This window comes from Antedon bifida, chromosome 9, assembly GCF_963402885.1.
Source record: "Antedon bifida chromosome 9, ecAntBifi1.1, whole genome shotgun sequence".
Lineage (NCBI taxonomy): Eukaryota > Metazoa > Echinodermata > Crinoidea > Comatulida > Antedonidae > Antedon > Antedon bifida.
Genome location: NC_136234.1, coordinates 9,795,027 through 9,810,749, shown reverse-complemented (window position 1 = coordinate 9,810,749; position 15,723 = coordinate 9,795,027). Strand labels below are relative to the sequence as shown.

Sequence of the window (15,723 nt, the reverse complement as noted above, 5' to 3'; positions counted from 1 at the left end):
AATAGGAACTCTTGTTCGTATTTTCCTTCCCATTAACATCTCAGCTGGGCTAAATCCTGATTGTAATGGTGTTGCCCTGTAATTTAATGATGAAAATTGAGGGCCATTGTCTGATCTAACCTTTTCTGGCACTCCATGTCTGGCAAATATGCTCTTTAAATGTTCAATAACTGTTTCTGATGAGGTGGATGACTTAAGGTATGCAATTTCTATAAATCTAGAAAAATAGTCTACGACAAGCAAGTAATTACGTCCATTCCACTCAAAAAGATCCAAAGCCAAATGCTGCCATGGGTACTCTGGAACTTTGCTCGGCTGCAACGGTTCTGGTCGCTTTCGTTTTTCTTTTTCACATACTGTACACTTGTCTACTAGATTCTGGATTGTCTTACTAATCCCTGGCCACCAAACCGATATTTTAGCTAGAGCTCTGCATTTTACAATCCCTTGATGTCCTGCATGTATACGACTTAAGATGTCACCTCTTAGAGGATCCGGGATTACAAGTCTGGTGCCAAACATTAACAATCCATCTAATACTGTAAGATCATCTCGGATTTGATAGTATGGAATAAGATTGGAGTCGATTCTTCCTTGCCTAGGCCATCCCTCCTTGGTCAATTTTATCACCTGTGTGCATTCGGGATCAGCCATTTGTGCCTCTTTAATCTTGTTTAATTTCTGTGTTGTTGCTGGTAACGCATCAACTACTTCATGCACAAATTCAGCTGTCGACTCAGCCAACTCAACTTCACTTTCATCTGGAAGTCCCACTGGAGCTTGAGAAAGCGCATCAGCTGTAGTCAAGTCTTTTCCAGCTGTGTACTTCATCTGATATGTATATCTCATTAATCTCATACGAAATCTTTGGATTCTCGGAGTAAGCTCATCAATAGCCTTTGTCTTCAAAAGTGCAAGTAATGGGCGATGATCTGTTTCTATAGTGAACGTTGGTAAGCCAACTAAGAAATCTGCAAATTTTTCACAAGCCCAAGTAGCAGCCAAAGCTTCTTTTTCAACTTGTGCATATCGCTGCTCTGTTGTGGTCATCGATCTCGAAGCATAGAAGACTGGTCGCCAGCACATCTCTGTTTCTTGCAGCAACACTGCCCCAAGTCAATATGATGATGCATCAGCAGAAACTTTAGTAGGTAGATGTGGACTATAGTGAGCTAGTACTGGTGGTGAGCACAGCTTCTTTTTCAGTTTAGTAAAAGCTTGCTCCTGCATCACGTCCCACATCCACTTTGTCTCTTTCTTAAGTAGATCACGCATCGGCTTTGTTTCATCTGCTAGATCTGGGGAGAATTTCCTAACAAAATTAACCAATCCCATTAATCTACGCAGTTCTGGGACATTGGTTGGTCTTGGGAATTTTTGTATAGCTTCCACCTTGTTAGGATCCATCTGTACTCCCTGTGCTGACAGAACATGACCTAAAAACTTAATACTTGTGAGTTTGAATTCACATTTTTCATTCAGAGTGATTCCAGCCGATTCCATTTTTAGTAGAACCTTGTGTACTCTGTCATCATGTTCCTGGTCATTTTGACCTGATATCAAAACATCGTCGATGTCACAAATCACACCCGGAATCCCTGATAGCATCTGTGCCATGATTCGGTGAAAAATTTCTGGACCTGACGAAATTCCAAAAGGTAATCTTTTAAAACAAAAACGCCCGAATGGCGTAATAAATGTAGTCAACTCTTGTGACTCTGCGTCTAATGGGACCTGGTAAAACCCACTATTACAATCGAGCTTGGTAAAAAACTTTGCACCCTTCAACTGGGCTAACAATTGATCAGTTGACGGCAGAGGGTAATTTTCCCTTTTTACACTCTCGTTTAGTTTGGTTAGGTCAACACAAAGTCTGACTGTGTCATTTCTTGGCTTTGGAACTACCACAATTGGTGCACACCAATCTGTTGGTGTTGTGACCGGTCTAATGACGTCTAAATTCTGCAATCGATGTAGTACCTTTTCTACCTTTTGTTGCAGTGGTATTGGTACCCTTCTTGGTGCACAAACAGCAAATGGCTTTGCGTCTTGACTCAGCCTGATTTTATAAGTATCCTTCAGTTTACCCAATCCTTTGAACAATTTAGGATGATTCTGTCTGTAGTACTTGTCTGATATTACCTTGACAGTATTAACCTTATAAATTAACTTCATGGCTTCAATAGCCGGTCTCCCTAGCAAAGATTGTTCCAGTTTTTCTACAACGTATACCTCCTGTATATTCTCTTATTTTGTTGTTTGAGTTTCAACTTAGCTGTGAACTTTCCAAGTACTGGGATTAAGTTTCTACCCGGACCATATAACTTTCGATCAGCTTTGCAAAGGGGATATTTCCCTTTTGGTATGTTTGCAGTGTCTATGACAGTTACATCAGCTCCCGTGTCTATTTTAAAATTCATTAGCTGGTCTTCCATTTCTATTTCAACGCACCATGGATCAGTCACACTCTTCTCTTGTGTCACAGCCCCAAGGAATTGATCAGCAAGAGGTTGATTAACAGAAGGTTGCTCTTCCTCCTGTAATAGACGCAGTGAGCTTTTCTTTTGTCTACCATATTTTTTTGGTGTTTCACTTTTACTACCGGTACTTGGATGTGAACTTCTACACACTACAGCAAAATGTCCCACTTTTGTGCATTTTCGACAACTTGCCGACTTGGCTGGACAAATCTCACTTTTACTGTGCTGTCTATCACACCTGTAACACCGTTTCTTTGGATCACTACTCTTCTTTTGCTGCTGCACCACCGACACTGATGCCTGGCTGGTCATCGCTCTTGCTTGAGAATGCGATGCCTCATGTGCTCTGCATGTATCGATACAGGTTTGTAATGTTAGGTTTTTTTGTGCTAATAATTTCTGTCGGATTTTCTCATCCTTGACACCACTAACTATTCTATCACGTATCATTCTATCATTATTTACAAAATTACATGTTTTGGCAAGCTTACGTAGTGCAGTTACATAGGCATCTATACCTTCAGCAGTCTGCTGAGCCCGCTGGTTGAATTTGAACGTTTCGTAGATTTCATTAGACTCACCTATGCAGTAATCTTTGAATTTTCTGAGTATGACATCAATGTCATGTCTGTCTTCATCATCTGCAAAGTGAAGTCCGTCATACGTTTCAAACCCATCCTCGCCTATACACGCTAATAATACAGCCCCTCTGTATGCATTTGACTCATCTTTAAGTCTTGAAGCAACTTCGTAATTGTCCCACTGCCTTTTAAATTTTCTCCAAGCTGCTTCGGAGCTCTCCGTATGCAACTCTAATTTATTTGGCACAGGTACGTTTGCCTTATACGCCGTTCCTGCCCTTCTAGGCTGCTCCGATGACGAGGCCTGTTGCTGTTGTTGTTGTCCGCCGCGTTGAGCCATGCTCGAACCGTCGGAGGACTTGACTGTATTCAATTGATACCAGAATATACAAATAAACAACTTATCTCGTCACTTCGCCTTGCGAAGCTTCAGGAATATCTTGTTCGTCTTCTATGAAGATCTTTAACACTTCTGACGCCATGTGGACGTCTCTCACTGGACGCTGGAAGGCTTTATAATGATGTTTTAGTACAACAATAAATACGCACATGTACACGTTTTACATCGCTAGGCCAACAGCCTGTTTATTCCCACATTCGTCTATAGGTGGCGCTATAGCCAAATACAACTCAACATTACACATTTGAATCGAGCATTTCTTACTGTGAATGTTCGTACTGTTAGATGTAATATAAAAATATATACAAATAAACTTTATTACTGAGATTGTGGATAGGATCTACTGTTAGATATACAAATAAACTTTATACTGACAGTTCCTTCTCAACGTTTGTATTAATTAATAATTACCAATAATATAAATGTCGTAGTGGTGTATCGTGACATGTACTTTAATATTTCAATCGATTATGACAGTGACAGTTTTAACAAATCACAAATATTTTACTGTATTTAAAGGTATATTATTTATAGGCCTATAAAACATGAAAAAAATATTTCGTTGCTGAGTGGATAAAGAATATATTTAAAAATTGTTCCTCTTTGTACCTATCTGCTTTCCCATCCCTTAACCCTAATGTTACATACAAAACACAAATTCAAAAATTTGGACTCATTTTGTGATAAGTTTTTTCTTTGGAAGTATTTCCCAGGGTGCTAATTTTAGTTGACTACATAAATCATCGTGTCTATTTATTCGTTTCTGTAAACGACAATGTATTATAGTCCTGCGGTACGTACATTTGAAATCGCCAGTTTTGTTACGCTGGAATTACTGTGTATTCGAGAACCATCTGTGGGCACGACCTAGATGGTATGCGAGCGAAGCGAGGGTACCATCTAGTATAACATAATTTAACTTAATTACAATCAAGATTGCATTGTTTGTCATCGATCGAAGATGTCTTCCGTTTCGTGAAAAAGGCGTATACAAAACAGAGAAGAAATGGTAGAGAATCAAATAATTCGCACGTTGTGGGTCGTAGGTTACAAACCGGGCTGACCTCTAAACGTAATTTCCCGGCCATGAATCGTTCAAGCATGGCCATGAATCGTTCAAGCATGGGCATAACTGGTTATAATCGGTAAATAATCTGTACGTACGAACGGTGTCTGATGCATGCCTTGGGGCTAGGTTAAAAATAAACGCTTTTTTTTTTATACGTACGAACACAACCAAAATGTGGAGGAGTCATGTTGCAAATGTGCACCACATTCAGCCGTTGGCAAGGTCAAGTTTGTATAGCTGAAAATATAAATGTAGTAAGATGAGAAGCTTGCATCTCATCTGCGGGTCATTCCATCTCAGTTCACCCAAAAAAAATGGAATTTTAAACCCTACCTCTTCCAATTTTGATGAAATTTGGTATATGGGTGATTCATAGCAATTAACGCCAACATTTCAAATTTTAACTTTATCAGACCAACGGTTTTCGATATAGCAATTTCAATTTTCGGTTTTTACGCAAAAAAGGGCGCGGCCGCCACGTTTCAAATAGCTGTATCTCGGGAACTATAGATGACAAGGAGTAAAGGCCAGACATAGACAATTGTAAAATTATAATTTAGTTTGTAAATAAAATTTTTTTTTGGAATACATCAAATTGACATTGAAGTAATGCATGGACAGACACCAAAAATACACTAAAAGGAAGAGGTATGTCAACTTCAAATTGTAATTTCATGGAAACAAACAAAAAAACCCCTCCAATTTTTTTATATGTTGTAGTTGACACGTAGAGCTACATTTTTCGTGATAGTCACCAACAAATCGGGCGTGTTCCACGGGGTCAATTTCAAGGTCAAAATATATGTCAAAGTTTTATTCAACTTAAAATTAACATAAAACACACACAATTAGTATATTTAGATTCCTTATGGTCTCCCCTTTACAAAAATACCTTTGTTTTTAAAATCGAACCTATAGTTCCCGAGATACAGCTCTTTGAAACGTGGCGGCCGCGCCCTTTTTTGCGTAAAAACCGAAAATTGAAATTTCGATATCTCGAAAACCGTTGGTCCGATAAAGTTAAAATTTGAAATTTTGGCTTTAATTGCTATGAATCACCCATATACCAAATTTCATCAAAATTGGAAGAGGTAGGGTTTAACTCATTGGGTGATCTGAGATGGAATGACCCTGCCTGTACATATTTTATTTTTGGTTTGAATATTTCATGTTTTATAGTTGTAAATCTACATTGATATTGATACAGTATAACTTTAATTTAAAATAAATATAGTATATTATATAATAAAACAGTTTACATTGCATACATAAACAACAATGACAAAACTGTAAAAAAAATAATTGGACCGTTCCATTAAATATGGGTGTAACAGAATATTCCTTTTTAAAATACTACAACCATGCTAACAATAACAATAAAAGATAAATGTATAATTTAAAAAAATAGCCTACCAAATAGTTTCATATACAGTAATGTTAATAACAATGCCATGCCTAAATTTAGTAATAACAATACAGACCTCTCCCCTCTAAACACATGGACTATTCCATTAAAAAACATAAAATAAAGTCTGGAGTCCCTGGTTGTGACGGACAATCTTTATCACAAAATCATTCAACATTTATTCCCAGCGTACATCCCTATTAATTTACATGAAGCACAATGACATGTAATGTACGCACTGATTAAAAAAAGCGTATTAGGGCATTGTTATTGGTGGTAAAACAACACGTTTTGGCTGGCACACCCAACGTTACGGAGACACAACCCCCGTTTCGTGGTATTTCGTGTACCTTCGAAAATGGACTATGTTGATCATTGTTCATGAAAAACATTATTTTGTTTACATACCGTATATTTCGGTGTATAAGTCGCACTTTTGACTTCTAAATTAAGGGTGCGTCTTATACACCGAACATAAATGCCACACCACACAGATTGTACATATCGTCACCTCGTTGGCTAGGCCTGAGTAGGCTGGGCCTAGATACAGTGTACTAACGTAACGTTATACTAAATATGATGAAAAGATTTGTTCATTATGGAGCTGTTTTAGGCGCTCCGATAAAATTTCATTTGTAAACGTTTACGATTGGAATAGTATTTATTTTTATACGCACGATCGCCGACCGCCCTTCTTGGCAGCCACATGGTGTACGGTATTCGACTAGTATATTCTCCAGGTGATTATAGCATGGACCTAGCGTACACACTTCTCGGATACATAGATACTAATCGAATACGATTGTCCGTAAAAACGTGCACCCTCTCGAAATGATCGATGTCGAGCAAAGCTAGCACACACGTGCGTGTTACACACACTCGATGTTGCGGGTGCGAAACTCATGAATAACAAGTTAGAAACAACTTGTTGAGGCTGGGCGCGGCCGAGCCTAGGTAGGAAAATACCTAAATAAAGGACGCCGTTGTTGATATAACAAAATATATTATTACAATAATATTGATTACAATTTAAAAAAACATTGTTTTGATGAAATATAAAGTGCATCTTATACATCGACGATATAAAAAATACCGATATTTTACTCTCAGTTAGGGGGTGCGTCTTATACACAGGTGCGACTTATACACCGAAATATACGGTACTTTAATTTGTTATGGAATCTCCCACAAACAAACATGAGAATTACACTTAAACAATTATTATACAGAGGTCTGCAAGTTGAAATTCGTACAGCAACTAGCATTAAAAAGAAATATAACTCGACTGTCATCACGAAAGTCACTTTCGTCCACGATTTTTCTAGGCCTACGATCTAAAGCTAGACCTAGGCTAGACTAAAATGGTCATAAAACAGTAATAGTAGGCCTGTTAAGTGAACCAATCCTTCAAATTGTGATAACATTTTGAAACTTTGCACAGTTATTCATTAGGGTGTCAAAAACATGAAATGGAAGGGTTGCACAAAATTTGGTCAGGGGAAAGCCGCCATTTTGGATTTCAAAATGGGGGACCCCCAATGTTCACTTTTCAGGTATATCTCTGCTAAAGAGGCACCTAGAGTTCTGATTTTAGGTGCAAATTAAATGGTGGTGGGGTCACCAAACATATTGGTATAACTAACATTTTGATTGCATGGCGGCCATGTTGGATTTCAAAATGGCGGACTTCAAATTTTCACTGCTAAAAAGGCACCTAGAGTTCTGATTTTAGGTGCAAATTATATGGTAATGGGTCACCAAACACATCGCCATGGCCCGTGTGTATATTTTGGATATGCTGGCCCACTGATTTCCACTTTGCAAGCATCATTTTGCCATCACCATCCACAGTTGAAGTTGCACACCAGTACAGGTGGTTGCTTATGCTGTGGATCCACGGCTTAACATCTTTACCACTAACCAGCTTTGCCACAAGCTTCTTTGAAACCCCTAATAAAATAAATAATTTAACAAAATTGAATAATTAAATTAAAGTTGTGCTTTTTTGAAAAACAATTACCTTTTGCAATATGCCAGAGGTCAAATTTGTGCTTTGTATCTGGTAGGTTTTCCCGCACCCACTTCTTTATTTGGCAATGCCGGTCCATCACCAATGTTGATATTTCTATGTTATTTTCTTTTAAGAAATTGACTGCCCTTATCAGCCCTTCCTTTTCCATATGGTAGCTGCAGTACTACCAACTTCATTCGACTGTAATAGAATAAATATGCTTATTTAATAAAAATAGTTTCAAATAATTATTTGGTTTCAAAGGGATAAGTTTGTAGGTTAGTATCTTTGTATACAGCTATTATGTAATGAGAAAGTACCTGAACAATTTGTATCTCTATAATTTTATTTAGCTTCAGGTCCATCATAGTGTAGCTGCCATATTTGGCAGAGTGCCCTGGAGAATCTGCCCTACCGTCTCCTCCCAAAACAACGCTCTCATCTTCCTTCAAATTGGTAATTGCCTTCTCTTGGTGGTTCCTCCAGACTTGTCGGATACTTGGCAGTAAATACATCTTTTGATGCTCGATTAAAGTTTTCCTACAAATGGCTACCATCTTTAGGTGACTAAAAAGGCACAAGCTGTTGGTTACAGAACTCCCGGACATCAAAATTGCAGCCGAGAGCAGTAAATTACCAGCTGACACATTCTTTATGAATGGTTGACTACTCCATATTCGTTGGAAATCACAACTGATGCATTCCTGCTTCACCCGACAAAATGTCCCAATTGTTGATGCAATCCTGCTTGTTGATGGATGACTGCACATTACGCAAGTATTAAAAGCGACCAACAATTCATTCTCACATACCAGGTACTTGCGTCCTCTGTATCATGGAGTTATAAAATTAGCTTTATAACTCCATGGGCAAATACAATCACCACTAAATTTCAACAATAATTAAATAATACAGTTTCGTTAGGCCTGAGTGAGTAGTACTAGTAATTTAGTCTAGGCAAGTAAAGCTAATTGGCTTGAATAATGTAGTAATAATAAGATGGGAATGCTTGATGTAGTCAGTCATGTGACTTGTTTATTAGAATAAAATAAAATTACGAAAGCCGAACGGGGCGAAAACAATAGGAGCCTAGAAGAAAGGCCTACAATAATTGACTTACCCTGTTGTGCTCCCTTTTTTCATAGGCGGTAGATCTTCGTTTTTTGTTAACACTTTGACTTGGTGTTTTAGGCTTCACAAATATTGTTGACTTCATATTTGGCTTTAATCGTTTGTTTATTTTGCCACTTACGCCGAGCTCACTCCCAAACCGGACCTTCTCTTCGTAGCATTCGAGTTCAAAATGGTCGCTACACAACGCCAAGTATTTACTAGGCTTCCAATCCATTCTGGTTTTTTGGGCAACCAAAGTCCATTCCCTTCGCAATTTTACCTCATTCGGAAACAAGTGAAAACTTACCCCATCAGCATGGGTTTTGCTGCAACCATACGCCACACTGCGCATGTTGAATAAAGACCAGAATTAATCGAAAATATTTTAGGCTATTGAATTATGTATCGGTTGATGAAAGGATCGCAATGAAAAAGAATACCAAAACAGCATCGCGGTTCACACATGTGCAGTCCCGGAAGTAGAACGAGTGTACAAGAATGACGTCACGATGTCATAATGACGTAATGTCCGAGATTCAGAAAAAACAATGTGGGCGGGGCGTAGGCTTACAAAAAGGACAAACAAAACGCAATTTTTTCATACTTAATTAGTTTGAAAAAAAAATAAATAAGCTAGATCAATTCTGTATATATATCTTTATTCATTTCAACGTTTGTATTACCATATTTGTATCTTTTACTTTAACTTTATGTTCTTTTAGTTTTCCCACACTTTCAAAAACTGAAGCATGTGCTTCTACTATTTCAGTTATCTTGGGATCTGCCGTTTTTATCTTGGAAGTGCAAGTATTTCCCACGTTATTGATATGAATACTGACCAATCCGAGCTCTTATGCAGTTTGATTGCTTAACAAACAACCACTGTTTACTTTTTCCGTTACATAGATGGTCGCAACTGCTATACGTCGCTTAGTTTCGATAACTGATTTAAACTTCCCCAGAAATTTCATTGGGTGTTCTGCATTGTAGCCATACACTTTTATATTTGCTGGTGTTAGCATGGCATTCTTTATTTTCTGATGTGTGTCTATATCCATGACATTTATGGATGCTCCTGTATCAATTAGTATTGGAAATCGATAACCATTTATGGTGACATGAACTGTAGGACCACCGTTTTGTTTTCCTTTGTTCATACTGTCACAAGTGACATATAGTTGTATATATATTTTGCAAGTCATTCTTACTTTCCCTTTTGTTTTCACTATTTGAACCTTTCTTTTGTTTTAGAGAGCTATTGTGTGAAGCTAGTGAAGCAGAGTATTTGTGTTGCAGAGAAGGATTGTGTGGAGTTTGCTGATTGGAGGAGAGTTGTTGAACCCACAAATGTGAAAACGCCCACAAATGTGAAAACGCCCACAAATGTGAAAACAACCACAAATGTGAAAACGCATCACCCACAAATGTGAAAACAACCACAAATGTGAAAACGCATCACCCACAAATGTGAAAATAACCACAAATGTGAAAACGCATCAACCACAAATGTGAAAACAGCGCCCACAAATGTGAAAACGATCATCGCCCACAAATGTGATAACGCCCACAAATGTAAAAAAAAAAGAGACTTTTTCGCCCACAAATGTAAAAAAAATCAGATCAAATTTAATGCTAGATTCAGACAATTTTGATCGAGTTAATACATTATATCATGATTGTATTGAGTTGTTTGTTCACGATATGTCTGTTAGGGTCGTCGTTAACACGTTGGATTATTATCATTTGCTGCTCGTGCGCGCGATATTTGCACGTTAACTCGTTTGTTTAATGAACGTAATAGTTCAAGACAATATTTGTTATTTGCTGCGCGCGTGCACGATACTTCAAGGTCAAGGCCATGTTATATCATTGTTGCTTCTAGTGTGTGGTTGTTGGCTTACTATTATGTACGTATAGTTATAAGTCGATGCGCTCACGATACAACAAGGTTAAGGTTAAATTGCTACTTGTATGTAATGTGTGGTTATTAAATTTGTTGGCTTACTGTTATGTACGTATAGTTCCACGATACTACAAGGTCATATATCATTGCTGCTTGAAGTGCAGTTGGGCTTACTATATTAGTATTATGTACGTATTATAGCTCCAAGTCGATGCTCGGTGTACACGATACTACAAGATCAATGCTATACTCGTCGTTCAGTTATTGCAGTAGCTCCTAATGTTCAATTTTTTTACAAAACTATAACCACAAGATAATAATACAAGAGCTAGAGCAAGAACAACTAATAAAAGAATATTTCTTTATTTTAGAGTGATAAACAAATTGTAACATAGAATAATACCGTAACACCAATATCCAACCAAACATAATACACGATACGATAGTATCAAACTTTTATACTAATGGACAAAACTTCCTACTATACTACTATTTACATTCGTGGTTTAATCTGATGCTTATTGTTTAATTTGTATATCTATTTTTAGCGGATAATTATAAAGATATACGGAGAATAATATTACCTATTGAATGCATTAAAATTTAACTGATTTACTATCAAACGTATATTCGACAATTTAAAGAAATAGAATTATGTATAATATAATTATAAGTAAATAAGTCAACGTACAAGGTATAACGGTATTGTTAATGAGGAACAAATTGGCTTCATGAATTACCTAACAAAATATTTAAGGAGGAGTTGCAATGCGATTAAATAATGTTATCTACTAATAGTAGGCTTACACTTGATTGGAGATGCCTAATAACACTAATTGTATGAGCATTAGAAGTCATATTTGCTGGTATTTATAACAGTGCCACTTTTAAAACACTAGGACTTTTCTCTCCAAAAAAATCGCTTAATCACGAACCAACCAGGTAGTGTTGTTTTACATAACACCAACCAACCACTATGCCATTTTTTAACAGGTAGGAATATCCGAAGCATCATTGAAAGTCCACTGGATTTTCCTGCGTTCCTTATTAATTTTCTGACACTGATAACATGTTCATAATCTGTCGCATTTGGCAATTTGAGTGCATTCAATATGTAGGAACTAATGTGAAGTCTTGGCTCTCCTATTGAGCCATTACAGCCTGGTTGACAGCAGCATTAAACTGCCAGTTCACACAGCGCAACATTTGCATTGTTAGAACATCTCTCCTGATAGCGTATTCGACTATTTTCAGAATCAACTCAAAAGGCAAATAGTCAAAATAACATACATCGCCAGTTGTAGTTTTTTCAATAAAAACATTAGGAACTGGATGGTCGTTTTTAGGAAAATGTCCCTCCGCTTCGAAATTATCCAAAACTGACTGGTCGGCGTCAGAAATAGGTCGCTCGTCGAAATCGTCTAGGTCCGGCTGATCGGCGTCAGAAATCTCGGACTGCTCGTTTAATTCATCAATAACTGACTTTTCCTCGTTAGAAACAAATCGCTCAACGTCACCGTCACATATATCAGTGTTGATTGTTGTTGCCGTCACATGGATTATAGGAGATTTGAAGACTTCTTCTAACAATATCAAGGGTTTGGCCATTGGTATGTCCCAGTGCAACGTAATGATCTCCTTCGTTTTCCGCGAAATGTCCCAGAACGATGTAAGGCATGTCCAATATAAATGTATTACTGCCATCTGGCCGAATAATACTTGTTGCTCCGTTTAATGTTGATACAACAATTATTTGAATGTAAAATAATTCAGAAACAACTTGTAGTGTTAAATGATCCCCAAATGTACCATTTCGTGACATGCGAGCAAGATAATTGTCGGGTGTTTCATTTAAAAAATTCGACTATGGTGTTAAACTATTGGAATTTCCAAGATGTGGACTGCTTTCTAAGTAATGCACTACCTCGCTTCTGAGTGTTTCGTGAGATCTGAATAATCCCAGGTTTTTTAATTGATAGCATATAGCATTGAATTGGCAATTTCCATCTCCCGCTCGGTCGTAGTCAACATTTAACCCAAATTTGTTGTGAATGTCATCAATTTTATTGTCGTGGGTGATTATCTGATAAAATTTCTTTCGTAGCATTTTCCGTTTTTTTTTAAATTGACCGTACGTTCTCTCTCTCGTTGCCTTTGAGTGCACAGTGTATCTGCAGTTATATTTGACACGGATACCCATTTTTTAACATTAGCTTCCGTAACAGGATGACAGAACTCCACCTTGTACATGTACGCTTTCAGTTTCCTTTCGATAATCTTTCCTGGACATACGGTCAATTTGTGTGTTACTCTAGACTTTTTTGTTTTTAATCGTAAAAGAATGGTGTCCCCAACTTTGTAAATTGGTACTTTAAGTTTCCGCTCTTGATATTTAGCAGTCCATTTATTAACCCGTTTGGAAGCAGTATGAGCTTTCGAGCGGATGGATTTCAGGTTTTCATCCATTTGTTAATATTCCCACCTATATCCGATGTCCCATTATGCTTGCAGTCGGTCTTTCTACCATAAAATACTTCGAAAGGTGATTGCCAAGCAAGGACTTCTTTAGGTTCTTCGTTAATTAGTTTAGCGTATGACGGTAGTTGACGTACCCAATTCAAACCTCTTTTTTTGCATGTAAGCAAGTCAAATGATATTTTTGATTTTAGATTTCTATGAAAGCGTTCAATCTTGCCTTGCGATTGAGGATGGTATGGTGAACTTCTGATAACTTTTATTCCTCTCTGGTCTAACATGGAAGATACTTTTCCACGAAATTCTGTTCCCTGGTCGCTCTGTACAATTCTGGGATTACCGAAAATGTTAAATAATTCATTCAGTTGCTTCGCCACCATACTGCTAGATTTTCTCTTTAAAGGTTTTAACCATACGTACTTACTAAATACATCGAGTGTGCTCAATATATATCTATAGTTTTTCCCCTTATATTTAATAGATTTCTGCATGTCAACTAGATAAATCTGTATACAATCCATCACGGAGATTGCTACTATTAGTCGATTTGGAGCTTTATTTGTAAACTCATGGAGTAAAGAATAAGAGGAGACACAACTTGAATAGTTCAATCAGTTCACCGTATTTACCGCTTCCTTAAGGCTATGCTTGTAATGAGTATTTAATAGGTGCTAAACACTGCCGTTACGTAACCCAATTAGCAAAGATTACAATGTTTACTGCCCGCGGTCAATTTTGGTGTAAGTACACATGCGTATTAGGACGTCACAATACTCTTCCTAGGCGATGTGCGTTCAAGCGTAAAAGGTGTACTATACTGTTTTTGTAGACATGAACTCCATGTTGTAGACCTACTGAACTTGTATTCCGACCTTGTTTATTAATTTTTATAAAAAGCAGCGCTATTCTACTGGATATCTTTTATTAATAAATTAATAATACGAGTTTTATACGGCACCAATAAAGGAATTATATGTATATGGTTTACTGTGTACTAAATGTTGGTAATTTCTCCAGACAACTTATCATGAATCATGATGGATTAATGGGTTTAATAAGGACCAGTGGTGGTGCCAGCGTGGGGGCTACGGGGGCTGTATCCCCTCGTCGGAGAGCCTATCTCCCCCACTCCCCTGTCTGGGAAACGCGAGTACTTTTCGTCGGGGAATATGATATACAGTAAAAATCATTCGCGTTCACTTCGTATAACTTCAGCGCCTAGAAAAACCGCGACGTTCCATTTTTTTAGTACGTCGGAGCGGAGGGCTATTGCACTTTATATGCATGCATATTGCCAGCGATCTAATAAACAATGAATAGGTACGCACTTGTCTGGCGGTTCCCCTTTGTACGAATTGTTTAACATTGGGCCTGCTCCATTGCAGTTTACGTGTGATATCATGTTCCATCCAGGGACCAGAATACTGTACTAGTTACTTTCCAGGCGAAGTTTACAGCCGCCTCAGTCGTGTACTGTGTATCGACGTACGCAATACAGCAAACGGGTACGAATAATGTTGGCGATCTATTGTTCGTATGTCCGATTTTTTAATTTTACGATTAACCGCTAGGCCTATGTACCGAACTGCACATAATCCTTTTAAACAATGGATTATAATTACAAATAAGCATAGACTATATTTGTAATAATTTTTAACCAACACATATAATTTGTAGTTGTTGTTACGGGTTGATACTAAACGAATATTCTCGTAGTACTATTTTATACCATATTTTATAATAACGACTATCCGAAAACTAATTGATTAATTTCTTCTTTAATAAAATATTACTACTATTTCTAACGTTATTACAATTATTAATATATTAATATAGACCTACATAAAAAAAACCTATTGCTATTATTATTGATATTGTTTATTATTACTATAGGCGCGCCTATGCCTGAACCTATTAGGCCTACCGGTTACGGTATGCAATAAATATGTCCATCATTATGGGATTAAATATTATCCTTTTTTAGGCTATTTATTAAATAATAATATATTACGAACTGAGGCCTACTAATTTATGTAGTAGGCCTATGTGTAGCCACAAATCGTTAAACGATATATAATTTAGTTCTACAATTTCAACTCTAAGTATGTGATCGTAAAAATCATATATTTTATGATATTAATATCATAAATAATTTAATTATACAATATCAGACTAAAGTAGAAGAATTTTAGTTTTGCTAAACGGTCATAATATAGACTGAAACATAAATTAAATGTCATATACAGTAATAAAAATAAGAAATTGTGTCGTTGGAATTCTAATATA

The 15,723-nt window shown here is 37.1% G+C and overlaps 2 protein-coding genes and 1 pseudogene across 2 annotated transcripts; all 3 read right to left on the bottom strand.

Moving 5' to 3' along the window:
* Positions 1–15,723, bottom strand: part of LOC144852510 (uncharacterized) — a 167,215-nt pseudogene that overhangs the window by 77,065 nt on the left and 74,427 nt on the right.
* Positions 7,650–8,716, bottom strand: LOC144852925 (uncharacterized). Its single transcript, XM_078710982.1, has 3 exons — positions 8,267–8,716; positions 7,956–8,130; positions 7,650–7,885 (listed from the first exon to the last, which is right to left on the bottom strand). The coding sequence occupies exons 1-3, from the start codon at positions 8,714–8,716 to the stop codon at positions 7,650–7,652; spliced, it is 861 nt and encodes a 286-aa protein (XP_078567108.1).
* On the bottom strand, positions 12,661–13,999 carry LOC144852057 (KRAB-A domain-containing protein 2-like). The gene has a single exon (XM_078709750.1). It carries the CDS (start codon positions 13,956–13,958, stop codon positions 13,413–13,415), a length of 546 nt encoding a protein of 181 aa, XP_078565876.1. The 5' UTR covers positions 13,959–13,999; the 3' UTR covers positions 12,661–13,412.

What these genes read in the sequence shown, in the direction of transcription:
- LOC144852925 (XM_078710982.1), bottom strand. Translation starts at nt 8,716, where the DNA reads ATGTGCAGTCATCCATCAACAAGCAGGATTGCATCAACAATTGGGACA. An exon ending in TAGAGATACAAATTGTTCAG is followed by an intron (nt 8,131 to 8,266) that starts GTACTTTCTCAT and finishes TGAAGTTGGTAG; the next exon opens with TACTGCAGCTACCATATGGA. An exon ending in CCTCTGGCATATTGCAAAAG is followed by an intron (nt 7,886 to 7,955) that starts GTAATTGTTTTT and finishes TTATTTTATTAG; the next exon opens with GGGTTTCAAAGAAGCTTGTG.
- LOC144852057 (XM_078709750.1), bottom strand. Translation starts at nt 13,958, where the DNA reads ATGGATTGTATACAGATTTATCTAGTTGACATGCAGAAATCTATTAAA.